Here is a 23,482-nt window from a genome sequence, read left to right as displayed (position 1 = left end):
TACATATGTGCTTGACACAATGGATGTATGTATGGATTGTAATAAGAATTGTACAAGCCCCCAATAAAATATTTTTTTTAAATGAACACTTTTTAGGAACCATGTTATGTTTTGATAAGTGTATATAGGAGTCTTGTAATCACCATCAATGTTCTTGTTAGGGACTGAACTGGCTTTCAATCATAATGGTCCCATGTGACAAAGTAAAACTGCCTATATAGGGTTTTCTTGGCTGTAATCTTTATAGGAAGAAATTGTTAGGTGTTTTTCCAACATCGTAACAGGCTGGGTTCACCCCGACAACCTGTTGGTGATCAGCCAAGTGTTAAACGTTTGTTTCACCGAAGATTCTTAATAAGAATTTTTTTAAATCACCCCTCCAAATTCCCTTATGTAACTATGTAATAAAATCATGCTCTGATGCCCATCCAGGAAAATAAATTATGTCCCTAGAATTTCATCTTAGTATCATAAAAATAGAATCATACAGGGTGCAGCCTTTGAAAACCTTTGACCATTTAGCACAATATATTTTTGATTAATCTATGTTAACAACTATGTCTGGTTCATACCTTTTTCTTTAATTATTTTATTGGGTATAACTTTTTATTTCAAAGTAATATTAATCCAACTGAAGGGCAATTTAGTTGTTTCTAGCCTGATGATTTATTAATAAAGCTGCTATAGACATTCAGCTTCAAGTTTCTGTGTGAGCATAAGTTGTCATTTCTCTTGCGTAGCTCGTTTTCTCTTAGGTAGTTGTCATTTCTCCTAGGTGTAGCATAGCTAGATCATATGATACATATATCTTTATAATAAACTGCCAAGCTGTTTTCTAACTTAACTGTACCATTTACATTTCCACTGCATTATGCAAGGAGACTTCAAAAACTTCATGGGAAAACTCCATTATCTTTTAATTCCATTTTTCCATGAACTTTTGGAGGATCCCTTTGCATGAAAGTCGTAGTTGTTTTGCATTCTTGCCAGTTCTTGGTAAGATCAGTACTTTTTATTTCAGCTATTCCAATATCTGTTTCTATTCTAATAGGAGGTTGGCTGAATAAAACATATTCATTATTACAAAACTAAATAGAATATCAGTTAATAATGAAAATAAAATAAAATTAGTTTCTATGAACTGATGATATGGAGTAACTTTCAGGATATAATCTCAAGTGGAAGAAAAAACAAAGTACAAAAATATATATGTGTAAACAATAATCATGCTGTCTAAAAATGTATACACACATATGAATACACACACCTCAAACAATGCTATTGATTACTTACAATAGGTAGTCAGAAACCGGATGGAAAGAATAAAGAAAATGTCATTTTTCTGAATGCATCTTTTTATATGGTGTTGCCTTTTGATTCATGCTCGTAATTTTACACATTCAAAAAATTAAGCTTATAAGGACAGAAACCAAAAAGAAAATCAAACTCACTGCCACTGGCCAAGGCTGGCTCATGGAACCCCATGTGGACTTCTAAGGGTGTAACTGTTCACAGAAGGAGAAAGCCTGGTCTTTCTCCTGCGGAGCTGCAGGTGGTCTCGAACTGCCTGCCGCCCATGGGGATCACAACCCAACAAGTAACCAGTACACCAAAAAAAAAATTTTTTAAGCATATGGACTTAATTGTGTATATATATATATCTGGTAACAATCATATCTAGGGAGAAAATAATGCTAAGAATCATTTGAATACAGTACTGCGAACTCCATAGCCCCAATAGGATATGTTGGGAGGAAAAAGGAACTTCAGAGAAGTCTTAACAAGTTTGTTGGTTTTAGCAACATTTGCATGGCAACTCTGAGATATAGATGTATCTCCTACGACTCCAGCCACTTCACTGCCATGGAGTCCATTCTGACCCATAGTAGCCCTCTGGGACTGAGCGCAACCACACCTGGGCAGGGGGCTGGGGGGGGGGGGGGGTGTTCTGAGACTATAACTTTTTCCTGGAGTGAAAAACTTCATCTCTCTCCCAAGGAGCCACTGGTGGCCTGTGATTAACAGCCCATTTGCATAACCCACGATGCAATCAGGATCCCCTTGTCCTATAATTAGGTAAATAGTAAACATACTGACATCAAAGGAGCAAAAACCCTCAGAGATACAAATATGTAATCGGGAAAGACCTGTGATATTATATTGGAATTTAAAGTATCACATTTTATTCACAATTTATAAGTGTGTAAATGTGCTGATGTGGCATGTACAAGCGACAGTTTTAAATTGGGTCAAATATTATAACAATCATATTTTTCACAGGTAATTTCACAAAATTACTGCCACTAGGTTATAGGTGAGAAAAGAGATGCTTAAAGAAATTACACTGTTTGCTTCAGTCATACAAGGTTAATACAAGTCCCGAGTCCTTCTCAATTATTGTTACTATAAAATGAGTACAATCTTGTATAACCGCACTCGACGGGAGCGAACAAAGGAATTGTGTGTGTGTGTGTGTGTGTGTGTGTGTGTGTGTATTAGATAGTCTAAGATACGGCAATGAATGAATGAATGAATGAATGATGAGAGTTCTTGGGGCTAGGGTGAGGGAGGGAGGGGATGAAGGAGAGCTGATATCAAGGAGTTCAAGAAGAAAGAAAATGTGTTAAAACTGATTGAGTCAGCAATTGTACAATAATGTTTGATGTGATTGAACTACAGAAAGTTATGATAGTTGTAGGAGCTCCCAATAAAATAATTTTTTTTTAATTAGTGCAATCTCAATATTATCCAGGCATCCCCAAAGCCTGTATATTACATAACATTTCTATTGAAGCTTAGCATTCCACCCTAATAATTCCAAATTTCAAAAGTAGTATCAAAACCTTGAGAGCTCAACTTGAGATGAGTTATTCAGCCAACCAACATTCTTTGAAACAACCACTTACATGGATGACCACTGCTCCCTAACAGTTTATAAGCAAATTAAGAAAAAGACAAAATAGAATATGGAATGTGCCGTAAGTATGGTAAATACAAAGTCAGAAGAATTCAGAAAGTCTTACGTAACCAATGAAGAAGAAGCCATAAGCACTACTTTTTGAAACTATTTCTTACTCAACATAGTATTTTTTCACTTTTAATTTACATCATATTGTATTCATCAATCAATTCAAATATATATTACCAAACCACATCAACTTGTAGCTTTGTTTTTTAGAAAGCACACAATCACAATAGTAAGTATTTTATATGAGAGCACTGTACAGACAAGAGTACTGTGACAAGACTATATCTCTTATATACATAATTCCATTCAATCTTCACAATAAGCCTACCCTCCAAACCAAAAACCAGACTCACTGGCATAAAGTCAAGTCCAGCTGTTCCATAGGAGAATGAAGATGCTTTCCACTTCCTAAAGAGTTACAGGCTTGGAAACCCAGAGAGACAGTTCGACACTGTCCTACAGAGTCACAATGAGTCCTATGAAACCTACATTTAGTGGCATTATTGCCCCCTTCTCACAAATCATAGATTACACCTTGGTAGCCTCTTTATATTTTATCTTGAAATATCTCAAAAATCATATTCCTATTGAATTTGGACCATAAATATAATCTCAATGCAAAATGTTCACTACCTCTTTAAAAAAAAAACTTGCAAAGCTCTACCTAGACAGAGAACTGCAAATAACAGAACAATACATATAGTGTCAAACCAATTGTAAAAGACGACACATAGTTTCACCGAAAATCGTGTAATTAAACTGTCAATCAAATCAAGCATCAACATATATACTTCAACTCTAACCTATGACTATTTTAAAAAATAACTAGATCTTATTTGTGCCCCTTTTATTGACTTGGTCAAAGAATAAATATTAAAATGAAGAGAGAATGTTACCAGAAAATACTTTTATTTGTCACACTTCTCAGGGGTCAGTAGGAGATGCACTGCGTCAGTTTGTTCAATATGTATGATGGTTGGTACCCAAGAAGACGATTTACTACTGTGATTTCATCTTCAGTGTTCACAGGCTAGTAAGGTTTTCCCATCTCTGGCATAAACCTTATTTCAGGTTAACACTATGAAAATACTAGCAATCTGTATGCTATATCAAGTGAGGTATGTGGTTTTTAGACGGACTGCATTGTATGATCTCTGTTCAGTACCATCACGCTAAAGATGTAGTAAATAGCCTACAAATGTCACTCAACTCCAAGAACATATTTCCTATTAAGAGAACAGGAAGGGATAAAATGTTTTTATTTCAGAGAATAATAAAATAACTAAGTATGTTACATTAGAATTGTAAACTACCATAAAAGATAATGTTGGCATCTATTAAAAGTATATTTTAGAGAGCAAAATATTTTTTTCTTTAAGTACAACATTGTTGTTAGGTGCCATCAAGTTGGCTCTGATCCACAGCAACCCTCTGCACAACAGAAATGCCCAATCCTGTACCATCCTCCCAATTATCCCTGTGCCTGCGCCCAATGATGCAGTCACTGTGTCGACTCATCTCACTGAGGGTCTTCTTTTTCATTGCCCCTATATTTTACCAGGCATGGTCTCCTTCTTAGCTACAGGAAAATATTTGTTCAATAACAAAGAGCCCTCAAGAAGAGCCCCACTTACTCATGGGTATTAGTCTTTGTGCACTAACAATGCTAGCTCATGGTCCTCAGCAATCTGTTTGTTTGTTTGTTTGTTTGTTTGTTTGTTTGTTTGTTTGTTTGTTTGTTTTGGAAGCTTTTGTTTTCTTTTTTGAATCATTTTATTAGGGGCTCATACAACTCTTATCACAATCCATACACACATCAATTGTGTAAAGCACATTTGTACATTCATTGCCCTCATCATTCTCAAAACATTTCCTCTCCACTTAAGCCCCCGGCATTAGGTCCTCATTTCCCCTCCCTCCCAACTCCCCCCTCCCTCACGAGCCCTTGATAATTTATAAATTATTATTTTGTCATATCTTGCTCTGTCCAACGTCTCCCTTCACCCACTTTTCTGTTGTCTGTCCCCCAGGGAGGAGGTCACAAATAGTTCCTTGTAATCAGTTCCCTCTTTCCAACCCACTCTCCCTCTACCCTCCCAGTATCACCACTCACACCACTGTTCCTGAAGGGGTCATCTGCCTTGGATCCTCTGTGTTTCTGGTTCCTATCTGTACCAGTGTACATCCTCTGGTCTAGCCAGACTTGCAAGGTAGAATTCGGATCATGATAGTGGGGGCGGGGAAGAAGCATTTAGGAACCAGAGGAAAGATGTATTTTTCATCGTTGCTATATCACACCCTGTCTGGCTCATCTCCTCCCTGAGACCCCTCTGCAAGGGGATCTCCAGTGGCCTACAAATGGGCTTTGGGTCTCCACTCCGCACTCCCCCCCATCGTTCACTATGGTAAGATTTGTTGTCCTGATGATGCCTTACACCTGATCCCTTCGACACCTCGTGGTTGCATAGGCTGGTGTGCTTCTTCCATGAGGGCTTTGTTGCTTCTGAGCTTGATGGCCGCTTGATTACTTCAAGCCTTTAAGACCCCAGACGCTATACTTTTTGATAGCCGGGCACCATCAGCTTTCTTCGCCACATTTGCTTATGCACCCATTTGTCTTCAGTGATCCGTTCGACACCTCATGATCACACAGGCTGATATGTTGTTCCATGGGGGCATTGTTGCTTCTGAGCTAGATGGCCGCTTGTTTACCTTCAAGCTTTAAAGACCCCAGACACTGTATCTTTTGATGGTCCTAAGCAATCTTATAACTAAAAGTGGACCTGCAGCACCATCCTCACCTGGATGCTTGTTAGAAATGTTGACTCTCAAACTCAGCTTGCAGAATGAGACTCTGCAATTTGATTCCCAGGTGATCCCTATGCACAATGCAGTTCAAGTATTACTACTCTACAACATGAGTTCTTAATTTGGAGTCTAAGGGCAACATGAATTTCATGAATTCCCTGAAATTGCATGCAGAAATTTTTGTGAGTGAATATATGTACATTTTACTGGTAAAAGACTCCATATATTTTATCAAACTCTTAAGGGAATTAAAACCCCAAGTTAAGAACTACTGCCCTACAGGATTTTATGCCATAATTACCATGTTCTAAGAATAAAAATCGCAATACCCCTAAAACTATTTACACTGCTCTCAATGAGGTCTGTGGAAGAATGACAAGAATGAAGGTCAGAACGTGACAGTGAGTCACAAAAGACCTTATCTGAAGAATTTATTCACCCCATGCAAGAACTATGCCAAGAAACCAGTTTGGAGACATCTAAATAAATAATTCTCTACATGAGGTTTGAGATTAAGAATGTGCACTTGAAGAAGATTCACACTGAGAAGTAAATAAATATAAGGTAGGAATTTTTTTTAAAGATAGGATGCCATTAGATGACAGTGAAGTGCTGAATTCTTATTGTAAGAGCTCAATCAGCAAATCTCTTAAGAAAAATTCTGTGTGGCTTGCAATAAAGGGCCATTTTTAAATGTTAATTTCTGATTATATTCTCATAGTATGTTTTATGAGGAGCCCCAAACACATTTATTAGCTCCACTACCATTATTTTCTCTACTCTCCGAAGACAAGAAATGTAGCCCAAAATCAAAAGGGCTCTATCCCCAGAAGCAACAGCTCCTAACCACAAAGTTCTGACTATCATAGGAGAACCGGGCATGTATTTCATTCTTTCATTTGATCAGACAACCATCTCTTCAGGGCTTGAATTATCCTAGCACAGATAATGTTTAATTTCTACTTCCTTAAGCCACAGCATCTAACAGAATTTTCCATTTCCTTGATCTCATCGCCATCGAGTCAATTCATTCTAACTCATAGGACAGAGCAGAAAAGCCTTGTGCGAATTAACTCTTTACAGGAGTAGAAAGCCTCATCTTTCTCCCAAGGAGCAGCTGGTGGCTTCGAACTTCTAACTTCACAGTTAGTGGTCCAACTCATAACCTACAACGCCACCAGGTCTTCTTTAGCTACTTCCTTGATAGGCACCCAAAATATAATAAAAGGAGTTCACTGGAATTTCTTAAAACTGATAGGCTATTGAACTACTATAGTGCCTCATCAGTGACTGGTATAATAAATGGCAGTCTGTTTTGCAGGGTGGATCCATAACCTACTATACTAAACAAGCAAAAAGAGAGCATACTAGTATTCCTATTTTCTCTACTCCTTTCTATTCTCAATGAATATCAGGGAATTCCCTGATTGTTCTAACCTAAATTGGTGGAGAGGATAAGACTCAAAAAGGTTTTTCTTAGCTCTACTAAGAGTTAAAGAAATCTTGGTGGCACTGACAGATAAGCACTGGATTGCTCACCACAAGGATGGTGGTTCAAACCCACCAACCATGCTGTAGAAGAAAGATGGAACTGTGTACTCTTCTAACGTACGCTTTACTGCGGTGGAATAACAGGAACAGACAGACTGACAGCACTGACACAAAGAAGAGTCAGCAAGAAAGAATACTGAAACCAGGACACAGTCTGACAGCTACAGACCATTTGTTATGGAGCGGATTCCATATGCAACCTCCTGGAGCAGAGACCACTGTCTTCACTTTGACTGATGACTACACTAAGTTACCAACAGATTAACCCACTTCCCTAAGGTTACAAATTCAGTCAGTATCAAGTATGGGGGTGGAGCTTCTTTTTTAACCTAGAGGGGAGACCAAAAAGAATAGGAAAAGCTGAAAAGGGAAACAGGATAAGGAAAGAAAGTCAACCCTGTTTTATCAGGAGAAATGAAACAAAGAAAAAGAGACTACCACTTAAAAGCTTAATAAGCTTCTGAGCACAGAAATAAATCATTCCTTACATATATTGGTGGCCATTTCAAAAGTCAGTAATATGATTATTAATAAAAATAATAAAGTGGCAGAGCCTGAATTTGAATAGTATGTCTGACTCTAAAGGTCATGCTCTTAACCGATATACTCACAAATAAATGGATCTAGTATATGCAAATAATTAGTACATAGGAAAGAAAAAATATTTTACAGGAAACCTAAATTATCACCATAGTTTAATTTTTCTAAATACAATGGAATGAATATAAAAAGTAAGTACTAATGAAGTGACTTAAACATACGCTTTGCCTAGAGTGATGCTGAATTATCTAAAAGATAAATCAAAAAATTATTAGATTCTTCCACAATCACTCAGATACCTATAAGGGGGTATTCCCCCCAAACCAGAATTCTTCCACACACACCCAAAGCTATGTATTTAAATTTTTTTACAAAACAATGTTATCACCTTCAAAATACTCTCTATTACACTTAATACATATGTCAAGTCTGCAATTCCATTCTCGGAAACATTTTCAAACCCATCTGTTTGGATGGCTGACAAAACCTCCCTGGTTTTTTGCTTCACCTCTTCTACTTGGTCAAATCACTGTCCTTTCATGGCCCTCTACATTCGTGGAAAGAAAAAGAAGTTGCACGAAGTGCAGTCAGGTGAGTCAGGTGCATGCAGCAAGAGAGGCGTGCTGGTCTTTTGCCTAATACCAGAGGACTGAGATAACTGCATGAGCAGGTGCATTGTCATGGTGGCAAAACCAGTGCCCCCTCTCACAAATTGGGCCTTTTTTGTCACACAATGTTATGCAATCTTTTTAGAACGTCTAAATAGAAAGCTTGATTAACTGTCTGACCTGGTGGAACAAACTCCAAATGCAGTACAAGTTGACATTTTCATCCATTCGGGAAGTTGATGAATGTCCAGAACAAGATTTGCCATCAATCAACATTTCACCTCTTTTGAAATGAGAAAACCACTCATATACTTGAGTTTTCCCATCTTGTCAGCTGTGTTCAATATCACAACAGTGGCATTTTTCCCCCGAGGCAGGAGACAAAATTTCACAGCCGCACGTTGTTCCCTTAAAGCAGCCATCACAAAAAACGAGATTTGAGCAAAATTGCTTTTATAAAAAATTCACTGTGATCAAGAGAACCTTCACAGGTGATGCCCTTAAATGCACTAACTCAGAGCGAGTTGCTCAGTGCTCACCTAGTGGGAAAAATTCATACTACAAAAGCTCTGCCCAGCAGAACTTTTTTTCTGGTTTATTTTGATGCCCACTGATATTTCCTACAGGAATATATGCTAAGCTTTCTAGTGCTTAAAATTTTTTTCCATCCACACCCTTTCTCAAGATACAGAAATCTACTTGCTTACTACCTACTCTCTGAAGTAGCACCTTGTATTTGCTTCAAATAACTTCGTTCTAGTTCCAGTGGAGGCCATCTGGACCTCATCTCTTAAGTCAGGTAAACTCTACTCTTCACTTAATGGACTACCTTAATCAATACAATGCCAAGAAACCCTGTGTCCTCTCAAACATGAAAGTCCTCTTAAATCTAAGATAGCTTAATGTATCTTCCGTTTCCTTAAATTGGGGTCTATTTGAATTCAAAATGACATTTAGAACTCAGAAGGTCACACAGGCTACATTATTGTCAATAAATTCTTCATTACACTTAACCATATTTCATTTACACCAAACAATTATCTCATTGCTCCAGTTCAGATTTTAGTTACCTCTTCATCATCTTCCTCATCTTCAACATCCAGAATTCCTGAGTCCTGTTCAGACTTGGGGCTAGTGCTTTCTATCTCTGCATCAAAAATTGTATATGCATCTTTCTTCAATTTTCTCTTGCTACCTATTCTGGGTTGTTGTAAAACGATGTTATCCAGGTTTCTTTGTTGTTGGGCCTAGAATAGAGACACACACACGTAAGAAAAAGAAGAAGCAAACCTAATTAAATATAATAAAAAAACTTACCACATAAAAATTTTATTCCACAAATAAAACCAAGTATATTAAAGTAACTGTTCTTTACCCTGAAGGGATCCCACTGGAGCTCATTTTCCAGTTTTCCATATGAAAACAAAAATAATCAGCCAATATTATCCAAAAAAACATTAAAAATGGAATCTATCCATTCTCACTTATGTATTTAAGAGATAAGTACAAATGATAGACTGTTTATCTTTTAGGGAAAAAATGGGAGGGAGTCTGTAATTATTTTTTTTAGGTAACACTTACACTCATATTACGTGGATATAATAGATCAATAAAATACAATCAGAGAATGAATTAACCCAATCGAGTTACTTGAAATATTAATCCAATGTGATTCCATGACCTTAATCTAGGGAAAATAGGGTTTTAAAGAGTTTCTTCTTTTGCTCGCAGAGAGAAAGTATTAAATCCTCCGTGTAACAGAACAGGCTGCAAGGAAGGTATGGTTTCAGTGGATTAAAAAAGAGGTGGAAAATTGGACTATGAAAAATCAATAACAGAACCATTAATCCATGCAAGATATGTGAGGCCAAAATACAAAGGATTATTTACGCAAAGCAAGTCAAGTATAGAACAGAATTTAAAGTCCTCATCAACTCCAGACTTTCTGAAGCCAAGAAGGGTGGATGTACCCCTGAAAGTACTGCCCTGAGACCATCATTAAACCTTAAACCCAAACTATTCTCTGAAGTCATCTAAAATAGAATAATTTATCATTACACTTTTAATATCTATTTATATGGGATCAAAGGAGCTCTGGTGGCATCCTGGTTATACATTGAGCTGCTAACTGCAAGGTCAGCAGTCTGACCACCAGCAGCTCCACACAAGAAACACAGAGCTTTCTAGTCCCATAAACAGTTACAGTCTCAGAAACCAAGAGGGCCAGTTCAAACCCTGTCATATAGGGTCCCTGTGAGTTAAAACTGACATGATGGCAGTGAGTTTGATATGGGATCAAACTGATAAGAGTAGCTTGAAAGAGTATATAGGAGAGTGGGAGGGTGTGAGAAGGAGGGGGGTGGGACTAAGGAGCTGATACCAAGAGCTCAAGTAGAAAGAAAATGTTTTGAAAATGATGATGGCAACATATGTGCAGATGTGCTTGACACAGTGGATGTATGGATTGTTATAAGAGCTGTAAGAGCACCAATGAAATGGTTAAAAAGAAAGCAGAAAATATTAAAAACTAGAGCAATTTTTTAAAAAGAAAGATTATATAGAAAGCTTAGAAGACAAAGAACTTATGCTCATGAGGAAAGAACAAGTCAGAAAAGGAGTGGGAATGGTTGCACTACTCAAATGGAATCAATGTCCCTGAATTGTTCATGTACAAATAATTGAGTTGGTGTATATTTTGCTGTGTATATTTGCAACAACAATAAACTAAGTAAATCTTATGGGGTAAAAGACAAAGGATTTGTTCAAGATCACGAAACTCGAAAACCAAAACTCAAACGCACTGCCATCGAGTCGATGCCAACTTATAGAAACCCTGTAGGTCAGGGTAGAACTGCCCCTGTGGGTTTCCCAGACTGTAACGCCATGGGACTAGAAAACCTCATCTTACTCCCTTGGAGTGGCTGGTGGTTTCAAACTGGTGATCATGTGGTTAGCAACCCAACTTGTAACCCCTCTACCACCAGGGCTCTAGTCACAAGTTAGCTAGTGGTAAATCAGAGACTCTAAATTCTAGATCTTTCTAGAATTTATGCCAATGTACCCTAATGTTAAAAAAGTACCTCAAAGTACCAAATGTTAAAAAAGAAAAAAAGTTCTGTTGTCAAACAAATGAGAAACACTGTTTAGCATGAATCTTCATATATGTATTTTATTCATATATGTGTGTGTAAATATATATATATATATATAATGCATATTAGCAAATTAAAAGCCAAGAGAAATCTAATTACTTAGAGGAAACTTATTGAATTTGGTTTAACCAAGTTTGGGGTTTGTTTTTTTAAGCATTTCAAAGTAAGCTTCCTCACATCACCCACCACCCCACCCCAATATTATCATCCCAAGATGCAAAGCTTGAGAAATGTAACCTCTCAGAATATGCATCAATATATATTTCTCCATCAATGACAAGTAGAAATTAGTTTTTAAAAAATCAATCTTCTGAATGAGATTACGGAATTAAAGATAAATATTCAGTAAGTTAGTCCAGGCACTGGCCAAACAAGATAATTATAATAGGACAGAGAAAAACTTGAACTATGTGAGGTAGTTTCTGCCAAGAAAACTAAAAGAATCTACATTCCAGAGATTTGAATCAATGGACAAACTTGTTTCTCTGCATATTACCCATTGATAGCTGGTGTGAATTACATAAAATACATATTGGCTTCATATCAAACTGAAATAGAGAAGGCACCCAAAAATACTTCATTTAGGCTTGAGACCCCACCCCCACCCCCCAAATGAGGGCATTCTTTCTATTCCCCTCAAAAGCTAAGATGATCTTTCCCAACTTCAATGCAAATTACCCAGAGAGAGGCAGGGAATACTGGGAAGGGATGAAGTCGTCCCAAAGCTTCCATATTGAAAAAGCCAACCCTCAACGTGGGAGGGATCACTTGCTCCCTTATCTCTATTTTTGCTTTCAGTAATAGGTCTTAATTTATTGAATCCCAAGTTATCACTGTTCTTTACAACTAATCAAATACTGCCAGTGTATAAAAAGCAATCAAGAGGAGCCATACTTAAGTTCTATCATTTAGATACAAATTTGGAACGCATGGTATAGAAATAAATTTAGATTTAGATGATTTAGTGTGTGGTGGTTTTGTTGTTGTTATTGTTTTCTTGTGTTAGAACGGGCTGGGGGAGGGGGTTGTTTTTGTTTTTTCCAGTCAGCAGCTGGTTTTCTAATCAGTTTGGAGAAACGGCGCAGAGTAGTTTGGGACAGGGAACCCTCCTAGAAATCAAAGGGTTTTAAGTTGTATTCCACAGCTCTGTCAGAATGATCAAGGCTTCTCCAGAATGTGAGAAACCAGTCAGAGCTGTTTGCCAAGCAGAAATTATCCCAATTGGAAATGCCAAATCTCAGAAAGAGTAATGAAATACGTACTTGGATATTTGCTGATATGGATACAACTCCACCTAATGAAATGTATGCTATGAGACTGGTGGAAAGTAGAAGGAGTAAATATAAATGCATGTAAATATATGATAGATATTCAAATAAAAATTCAACATTAAAGTCCATGGGGGGGAAATGCCCTTCAGGGTGCTCTTCTAGCTCTTTCCTGACATGGTTAGGTGTCTAACCATGACCATTTATTCTGTCCCTCCAAAGACAACCCTTATAACCATGTGTCAAAGAAGCAGCTGACTGATTTCTGCAGCCTTGTTTGGAGTTGGAGAAAAAAAGGATATAAATCATACCAGTCAGACCTTAGAAAGATGTAGGTGTTTACTTTTTCTTAGTAGTTTTCACTGTCTTGGTGTAAAAATTTTACAAAGTTAACCACTTCTTACTCAAGAATCCTGTATTGATGTTATTCTCTACTTTCCTTGATGCAGACAGTAAGCAGGGTTTATTCTTTAGTCCTTGTCGCCTACCACTTCTTGCATTCTGCAGAAGTCCAGCAACACAGCTATAGGACACGGCTACCGTGTGTGTTACCACCATTTCTCCTCCAACAGAACCTGAAACCGGACCCATCAACCTCTCCCTACCAGCCCCGCTGCAAATCATGGCCAAGCTCATCTTAAACAAGAAAGTTACAATGAGGTCCCCGACCCCGACCCCAATTCCCACCAACACCACAGTGCACCTGCTCATTCTTCAAGGGCTCTCGTCCTACTGGAATTTTGCCAGGGAATCTTTCCCTGTCCACCCCAGAGTCCTGATCTGATCCCTTCAGACTGCTTTCTATTTCTCAAAAGCCAAAGAACATTTAAAAGGAGCACAATGCAAGTCCCTGGGGGATCCCAAAACTGCCATTCTGATGTGTTCTAAGTCTCAGAGTGCAGAATTATTCAGGCAATGATGAGAGCGATGGAAACACTGTCTTCAGAAGTGTGGAGACTTAGATAGAGGATATGTCAAAAAACAGTAGCTTCACATTTGGAAATTGTTGCTTGATAATATTTGTTTCTATATTTTGAGGCAATGTTTTTTACTTACCTTCATATTAAGTATCTACTCAATACCAGGTATTATGCTTCACAGTAGGTATACAAAGAAGTAAGATGTAGTCCCTGACTTGTGAGCCTCACATCACACTGAGAGGGGAGGAAGACAGGCAAATAACCAAAAACCAAACCAAATGCCAGTGATTCAATTCCAAAGCATGGGACCACATGTATTACAGAGCCAATTGACGCCACAGGCCTTTCACAGCTGTGACTTTTCAGAAGCAGATCACCCAGCCTTTCTTCAGGTTCCTCTGGGTGGGTTTGAACTGATGATCTTCTGGTTAGTAACCACATGCTTAATTTTTTGTACCACCTGGGCTTCCAGTAAGCAAATAAAGAGCTATAATTCAGTGCAGAAGTGTGGAAATAACTACACAGGACAGCAAACTTGGCAAAGGAGAAGGCATTCAGATATACTCGGAGGAGTGCCAGGAAAGCCTTTGCAGAGGACATGGTACCAGTGTGCTCTTTAGAAATAAGCATGACTTTCCCAAAAGGAAGTATCCAGGAAGCAGAAGCCCCACAGAAGAAGGAAGCAGCATGAGAAAGTGAGTAGCACCAGGCACTCGGGGAATAAGTGATTTTGTGTCATTAAAGCATAGTTTAAGGGGGATCATGTTAAAGGTGTCATAAAAAGAGTTTCTACACCAGCCAGCCAGCCAGCAATGGAGAGACCCTGAAATAATGTACACTGGGGAACAACATTTCAAAAAATCCTCTAGGAACAAGGTGTGATCAGCTGGGAGGTGGCCACTGGAAGCAGAAGAATCTATCAAGATCACTCTAACAGTCTAGAACCAATCATGAGTACTTGAATTAAGTTGGCAACAGATACAGAAAGACGCAGAAGCAACAGAATTTACTGTTTGAATGTATATAGAAGAGAAGGTTTAAAAAAAAAAAACGAGAAGGTGGTCCTAAAAATAGCTCCAAGTATCCTGGCCTTGATAAGGATGGTAGGACCATCCCAAGCAATAAAGGCCAGAGAAAGAGTAAGTTGGGAGTTGGGCAGAGGTTTCAGTGAGCCTGCAGGACATCCAGCTAAAAACAGCAATAGAGCACTTCAATAGGTAACTTTTCTCTATTTGAGGATAGAAAATGTCTTTTAGCACTCTCAGAATTGCCTAAACCTAAATATTGGTAAGTAACATGTTGATAAGGAAACCTGGTGGCACTGTGGATTAGGCACTGGGTTACTGGCTGCAAGGTCAGCAGTACAAACCCCCCCAGTCGCTCTGCAGGAGAAAGATGAGGCTGTCTATTCCCACAGAGATTTTAAATCTTAGAAACTGTATAGGGGCACTATGAATTAGAGTCGATGATGACAATGAATTGGGTTTGGTGCCTTTTTGTTGGTTGGTTGCTGGGTGGCTGGGTGGTTACGTGCTTTGCAGCTAAAGGAAAGTGTATAGGCTGAGCACACCAGCCGCTCCATGGGAGAAAGATGTGGCAGGCCCCTTTGGTGATGACTGCCACCTTGGAAACCCTGTGAGGGTGCTTCTACTTGCCCTTCAGAGTCTCTCTGAGTCTGAATTCCTCCACAGAACAGGTTTGGTTTGGTTTGGTTTGGTTTGGTACTGGATGTTCATAGCAAATCTAGATATGGTTTACTACATGAAGGCAAGAGATAACAAAAAGAATCATGTGAGAATAAGATTTAGCCAAATAAAAGAGAGTGATATCTTTAATATTGGTCGTTGTTCTACCTAACTAGGGGCTGAGAATGCAGAAGCATCCCCTAATCTGGAATGAGACTGAAAGTGTCACTATTAATACATTTATATGTCACAGAATGTCTACAAGGCATTCTACGCATGCCATTAAATCGAGTTTTACTGTAAAAGACGGTCCAAAAGGCACCTAGCAATGAGTCCTAATGGGTTACAATTATATGAATCAAATGCTAAGGGCCCCTGAATCTTTACCAAACCAATACTGACCTCTAGAGGGTTAAAAGAATAAATACAAATGACCTTTGCAACCAGAACGGAGATAAGTAGGTGGCCTTCAATAACAGTGCTGTAAAAGCAGGATCAACCAGCATCAACTCTGGGGCACACAACTAAATCAGGAAGGGAAAATGAAACATTTTGGTGGGGTGAGATCAATCTTTAAGCCCACCCTCTCTGGTTTATTAATTCTATAACCTTGGACACGTGACTTTACTTCTCTGTGCAGCATCTTCATTTATAAAACAAGGTTAATTGTATCAAAGTTAGCTACCCCACAGCTGCTACAAGGATTAAATTAAGTAAGTATCAGGTATCTTTAATAAAAGGTTTTCAATAGATAACCTCTCAGTAATGGCCCACCTATTCCTGCTTCCTTCTCTACTCTTGTGCCTGGAAAGGCCATGGACACTTGCCCACCGTGGGTGACCTGTTGATATTTGAAATACCAGTGGCAAAGCTTCTTGCATCACAGAAACATAAGCCAACACATTACAACAAACTACCTGGGAAGTGAGTATCATGAACTGCCAGAAGGAAAAACAAATCTGTCTTAGAGAATGCCCCTTAGAAGCAAGGATGGCAAGACTTTGGGCATGTTAGCAAAAAGGACCAGTCCCTGGGAAAGGGCATCACACTTGGTAAAGTAGAGGTTCAGCGAAAAAGAGGAAGCCCCTCAACATGCTGGGAGCGACATTAGGGTTCAAGCATAACAACTGTACGGATGGCACAAGTCCAGGCAGGGTTTCGTTCTGTTGTACAGAGCAGCACTAGGAGTCTGAACTGGCTGGATAGCACAAACAGCAGCAGCATCCTGAACAAACAGACACATTTTACAATGAAAGTTCCCTCTGCCTCCCCTCCGAAGATGAGAGGACCCTTGTTTCACTATCTACTATGGCAATATCTGAAACTGGGTAATATTTAGTAGATAATCATTAACAGCATCTCATATGGCTACACAATGCCATTACTTTTGCATTTGCACTACATTTTGAGTGACATTTGGAGCATTCGAGTAAAATATCAGTACTACAAATGGGCACCCCTTGTGCTTTGATTCGAATCCACTCAGCCTCAACTCTTATTCAAGCTAGAGCATCAGCAATCAGTTTCTGGACAAGTTTGGAAACTTCACACGGTGGACAACCTGACACAAACACACTTGGGCAGGTATAGTACAACTCTAGCTTTTTACTGTGAGACTTTTGTGACACCACAATGTGGAATTCCACAAGAACTACTCAGTTCTCAGGCTACACAGCCCAGAGTGAGGCAAAGCTAGATCAAGGAGCTGACAGATAACTGCTCCTCACCCCCGTTGTCCCACCCATAGTCAGTTCCATATGGGTTTTCTTTAATCTAGGAAGTCCCTAGATTAAAGAACCAGACTGCCCTAGCAATATACTATTCTGTTGACTCTCATATCACACATCAACCTCTTAGGTTCCTTCAGAAAACCCACGGTTTGTTTTTTTTTAAACTCCACAAAAATGTAGTAAAGTGGATTTATCATCCTTTTTTGTGTTTCTGAAGGCCAAAGAGTAACCAAAAATAAATGGCAAACTAAGATAGGAAAACTTCAAGGTTGTCTCTTTGAGTCCCAATAGTCAAAAGAACGAGAAAAGGTATAGGCAATGAAATAAAATACATATAAATTGGAGTCAAAATTTAAAACTGTGCAACGAAGGATTTTTTTTTAATGAAGAAGCAACCTCAAGAGTGGAAGAAAACTATTTAAGAACCTGACTATGGCTTAATATCCAGAAGATATCAAAATAATCATTAACAAGACAATCCAATTTAAAATTTGGCTAGTTTAATAAAGGCTTGAATAGATATATCTCCAAAGAAGTATAAAAATGGCCAATAAATACATGAAAACATGCTCGACACCAATAGTCATTAAGAAAATGCAAATCAAAACTATGATGAAATATTTCTTACTCACTATGGTTGTAGCTCAATGGCACACATAACAAAAGAATGTTCATGATCAGAAAAATGAAAAAATAGCAACTGTTGTTAAAAATGTGGAGAAACCAGAATTTTCATACACTGCTGATAAATGGTAAAGCCACCGCAGAAAACTGTTCAGTGGTTGTCCTCAGTAAGATAATCAGTTCAAAACGGAATTATTCTCTGCTTGGAATTTTTTTAAAAGCCAAATGTTTTCCATAATAGCAAGTATTTTGAATAAAATGGGAAGATTATTTTCAGGCAATATGGATCTTTATACAACCCACAAGGGATCTCTAGAGTGCTAGGGCTGGTGAAATGGAGCCCATTTCTTCAGATTCACACAGCTACACAGCCCCCACCAGATGGCAGCTTCTCAGGAACTCAGGAGGCAGACAATGTAAACTGGCCCACTCACCAAGAAGGAGTTGGCAAGAGAATTACCACATGATCCAGCAATTCTATTCCTAGGCACTGGAATAGACTTGAAAGCAGGTCCTCAATCAAAATACCTGTATATCAATCAATGCTCATTGCATCATGATTCTTGTAACCGAAAGGTGAAATTCCCTGAGTGTTCATCAACAGATGAATATATATAAAATAATGTAGTACATGCACAATACTGGAATATTATCCAGTGATAAAGACAAATGAAATTCTGACACTTGCTATAATATGGGTGAATCCAAAAAACATGCTGAGTAAAATATACCAGAGTAAAATATACCAGACATAGTAACGAGCATAGGCAAATGCATAGAAGACTAGCGTTTATTAGTGGTTATTAGATCCTGGGAACAGGGAAATGGAATAGATGGGGAATTACTGCTTAGAGGTTTGAAATTTCTAGCTGAGGTGATAAAAAAAGGTTTTGAAATAGATAGTGGTGATGGTTACACAACATTGTAAACGTAATTAATATCACAAAATTGTACACTTACTTAATGGTTAAAATGGTAAAAAAAAATTTAGGTTTTTTTTTTATTATTAAAAGATCATTCTATTAGGGGCTCTTACAGCTCTTACTACAATCCATAAATTAATTGTTCAAGCATATTTGTACATATGTCGCCACTATTATTTACTTTCTCTCCCACCCTCATGACCCCTTGATAATTCATAAATTATTATTTTAATATATTATACCAACCGCTGTCTCCCTACCCCCATGGTTTCTGTTGTTCATCCCACGGTGGTGGGGCGGGGGTGACAGGGGGTCAGTTATGTGTTGATCATTGCGAGCGGTTTCCTCTGCCTCCCCTCCGCTCCCACCTTCCCCCTACCCTCCTGGTACCACTACTCACATTCCTGTTCCTGGGTTCAGATGTCTTGAGCTCTTATCTCCTAGCTGTACCTGCGCACATGCTCCAGTCTAGCCCAAAGTGAAAGGCAGGACTGGGGTCATGATAGTGGGGGTGAGGAAGCCTCAAGGAACCAGAGGAAAATTATGTGTTAAAAAATAAATTGGTGCTATATTGCGCCCTTGTTGACTCATCCCTTCCTTGTGACCCTTCTGTGAGGGCATGTCCCATTGTCTATAGATGGGTTTTGGGTCTCTGCTCCAACCCCCCTCATTCTCAACAATATGTGATATTTTCTTTTTCATTTGTTTGTTTTGAGTCTTCTGATACCTGTTACCCAATCCAGTACACACCTCATGATAGCACAAGCTGGTGTGCTTCTTCCATGTGGGCTTGTTGCTTCACTGCTAGATAGCCGCTTGTTTACCTTCAACCTTTAAGACCCCAGATGGAATATCTTTGTATTGCGGGACACCATCTGCTTTCTTCATCACATTTGCTTGTGCATCCATTTTGTCTTCAGTGATTGTGTCGGGAGGGTGAGTATCACAGAATGCCAGGTTGTTAGAACAAAGGGTTCTTCCATTGAAAGAGGGCATGAACAGAGGCCCAAAGTCCATCCACTACCTCAGTGTATTGCCTTATAAATATATGTGCATAGGCCAATACCTCAATTTTTATGAATTGATGAATTTACATATGTACTCACCTATGCTTATACCTCTATCCATAGCTTTATTTCCTAGATCTTTCCTCTGTTTCCTTTTTAAACTGGTAAAGTTTGCTTACGTAGATTTTACCACACTGATATGTTTGTTTGTTTGTTTGTTTGTTTGTTTGTTTTGTGTGTGTGTGTGTGTGCTAAAAAGTATTGCTACTAGTGTTCTAGTTCATAAGTCCATACACGCACAAGTTCATTAGAAACAAAAGGAATTTAAACATGTCTCTGCAATTGCTGGACAGTTTTAGATAAGTTCTCTCTTTAATATACTTGTTTTAGTCTCATTGAGGTGCCTTCAAAATTGGGAGACTTTTTGTGTTGTGGAAAAAAACAAATTTGTGGTCTAAGCTAAAACCACATTTTTAATAAAACTTGTGTTGATTTTCTGTAACCATCAGCTGACTTGGAACCCCTCAGGGGCAATTCCAACCAGTCCTACAAAGTTCCTATGAGTTCAACACAATTGGGCAGCAGTGGGTTTTGTTCTGGTTTTGAGTGGCATAATGGTTAAGCACTCAGCTACTAACCAAAAGTTCGCCTGTTCGAACCAACCAGGTGGCAATATGAGAGAAAAGACCAGACAATCTGCTTCTTCAATGATTACACTTTAGGATGTCCTAGAGACAGTTCTTACTCTTTCACGTGGAATCACGACGACTTGAAAATCACTCAAAGACACCTAACAGCAACAATAATTCCTACTTAAACCAGAGAAAGAAAACGTTTGGAAAATAATTGTAGTAGCAATTGTACAATAGTGCTTGATATGACTGAACTGTGGAATGGTATGATAACTAAGAGCTCCCAATAAAATGATTAAAAATTAAAATAAATAAACCTTTATTTTATGGGGAAAAGGTCTTTGCATTAACAGAATTCATTGCATAAAGCTGAATTCTATGTACTACAATACAATGTGCATGAAATAATAGGAAAGGTTTTATAAAATTATTGTGAAAATTAGATGTTATTATTTTAAAACTTTTAAATATTACATTTTCCTTTGTCAATATACACACCACACACTTTAATTGCAGAAAATTGAAAAATTAGAAAATAAAGATTAAAAATGAAAAAAAGGAAAATGCAATCAAAATTTTTTGGTAATAATCAGTTATTTTGGTAAATGAGCCATCCTGTACTATTTCCTATGCACACATAAAGATTTCTCATTTGGAAGGTAAAAGGAAATAGAGGAAGGAACTAGGAGGCAAAGGACATTTATCAAGGTCTAAATACAGGAATGCACATATGTAAATATATTTATATATGAAGATAGGGAAATAGATCTATGTGCATATATTTATAGGTTTAGTATTAAGGTAGCAGATAGACATTGGGTCTCTACTCAAGTACTCCCTCAATGAAAGAACACTTTGTTCTATTAAATTGGCATTCTATGATGCTCACCTTCCCATCATGATCGCTGAAAACAAAGCATGTGCATAAGCAAAAGCGGTGAAGAAAGCTGATGGTGCCCAGCTAGCAAAAGATACAGCATCTTGGGTCTTAAAGGCTTGAAGATAAACAAGCGCCCATCAACTAAAAAGGTGGGGGGCGGAGAACATGGGTAGCCGGGGGAACAGGGTACTAACCCACCCAGGGGGAGGGTGTTGTTTATATCTCCACAGGGAAAGAGGGACCAGACTTCAACCTGTGCTCCTAGACAAGAAAGCAACACACTGACATGAAGCAGGGAACCAACAGAGAGGCCTGAGGGACCAGCCCCATTACCAAGTGGACAGTGCCTCACCCCACCCCACCACCACAACTACCAAATAATTCATTTCAGAGGACAACACTGGACTTGTCTGATCAGAGCACACAGGAGCCAATTAGGGGGGAGGAAGAGAGAGTGAAGCACATCCTGTCCCATCAAGCTCTGAGGACAATATTCCTGCTCAGAGTAGCCAATGCACAGAGAGGACCATGGGGCTGGCCCCACCACAAGACACCATGTTCCTCACTGACCCCCATAGCGCCATGGGGGACAACACTGGAGATGTAGGGGTGATGGCTGTGGAGTTAGAATGCATAAAGGAGGAACGGCGTAGAATGCTGCTTAGCCTTCTCGAGCAGGCCTGAGAAGAGGCATACCATGTCTCTATTAAAATGGCTCCCAGCACGCTGGTGAGACAAAATGGTCCCAAGACAAGTCAGCTCTGTAAAGCTTCCTCATCCCTCTGCTTGCTCTAGCCTACGGCAAAAGCATGCCTCTTCCTCATTAGTGCAATTTTATAACCTTATAAGGATAAGTTTTAGAATAAGGAAGTAAGCTTGGTAACAACTGATTGGCTTGTGTGCCTTATATAAACTGTGTAAAGACAACAATAAAATAGATCTGCGCCAGCAGAGCCTGGTCTCCCGAGTCTGTGTGCGCTGTGTCAATCAGTGACTCCGTCTGTGGGAACTGTGCCTGCCCTGAGCGCACCATGCCGAATGAAGTGAGACACTGGGGGCATTCAACAGAGCAGCAAGGGGAGCAGAGCAATGAAGTCCCCAGGAAATACCAAAAATAGAATGTGGGGCCAGGGTGTGGCACCTCATCAGACTCGACTGGAAAACACTCATAAAGGACGACAAATAGACCTTGAATTCTTTTTGGCTTTTGTTGTTGTTGTTGCCTTTTTGTTGTGCTTGGTCTTGTGTTTGGGCATATTGTTGTCGCTGTGTGTCTATATAGATGGGATAGGCGCAATAAACAAGCCGGAAGAGACAACAATGGGATGACAGTCCCAGGGGGACATGGAAGAGGGGGAGGCGGGGGAAAGGAAGTACATGTTAACAAACCCTGAACAAGGGAACAAGTGACCGAAAATCTATGGCAAGGAGGGTGTAGGAGGTCAGGCACTGCTAGATTGAGAACAATGTAACTGAAAGGAATTACTGAAACTCAAATGAAGGCTGCACATGATAGTGGTACAAGAGGAAAGTAAAAAGAAATAGAAGAAAGAACTAAGAGGCAAAGGGCATTTATAGAGATCTAAATACAAGCATATACATATGTAAAAATATTTACATATGATGATGGGGAAATAGATCTATGTACATATATTTATATGTTTAGTATTAAGGAAACAGATGGACATTGGGCCCCTACTCAAGTACTCCCTCAACACAAGAACACTCGCTCTAATAATCCAGCACTCTGAGATACTCACCTTCCCAACTCGATCACTGAACACAAAGCAAATGTGGTGAAGAAAGCTGATGGTGCCCGGCTATCAAAAGATATAGCCTCTGGGGTCTTAAAGGCTTGAGGATAAACAAACGGCCATCTAGCGGAGTAGCAACAAAGCCCACATGAAAGAAACACACCTGCTTGTGTGATCACGAGGTGTAGAAGGGAGCAGGTATCAGGCATCAAAGAACAAAAAATCATATCATTGTGAATGAGGGGGAGTGGAGATTGGGAACCCAAAGCTCATCTGTAGGCAACTGGACATCCCCTTACAGAAGGGTTGCGGGAAGGAGACGAACCAGTCAGACTGCAGTGTAGCAACGGTGAAACATACAACTTTCCTCTAGTTCTTAAATGCTTCCTCCCCACCACTATCATGATCCCAATTCTGCCTTACAAATCCGGC

At 39.0% G+C, this 23,482-nt stretch overlaps 1 protein-coding gene across 2 annotated transcripts in view; it reads right to left on the bottom strand.

Annotated features, from left to right (window-relative positions):
- The window catches only part of EXOC6B (exocyst complex component 6B), a 635,729-nt gene that overhangs the window by 318,211 nt on the left and 294,036 nt on the right, over window positions 1-23,482 (bottom strand). For both annotated transcript variants that reach the window (XM_045286668.1, XM_004696081.3), the window contains exon 7: window positions 9,546-9,722. In XM_045286668.1, the coding sequence (XP_045142603.1) occupies window positions 9,546-9,722 (177 nt within the window). The remainder of the gene's footprint in view (window positions 1-9,545; window positions 9,723-23,482) is intronic.

This window comes from Echinops telfairi, unplaced genomic scaffold (assembly GCF_000313985.2).
Source record: "Echinops telfairi isolate 266 unplaced genomic scaffold, ASM31398v2 ScPeMD7_9;HRSCAF=40, whole genome shotgun sequence".
NCBI lineage: Eukaryota > Metazoa > Chordata > Mammalia > Afrosoricida > Tenrecidae > Echinops > Echinops telfairi.
This window is presented reverse-complemented; position numbering and strand designations above follow the sequence as displayed.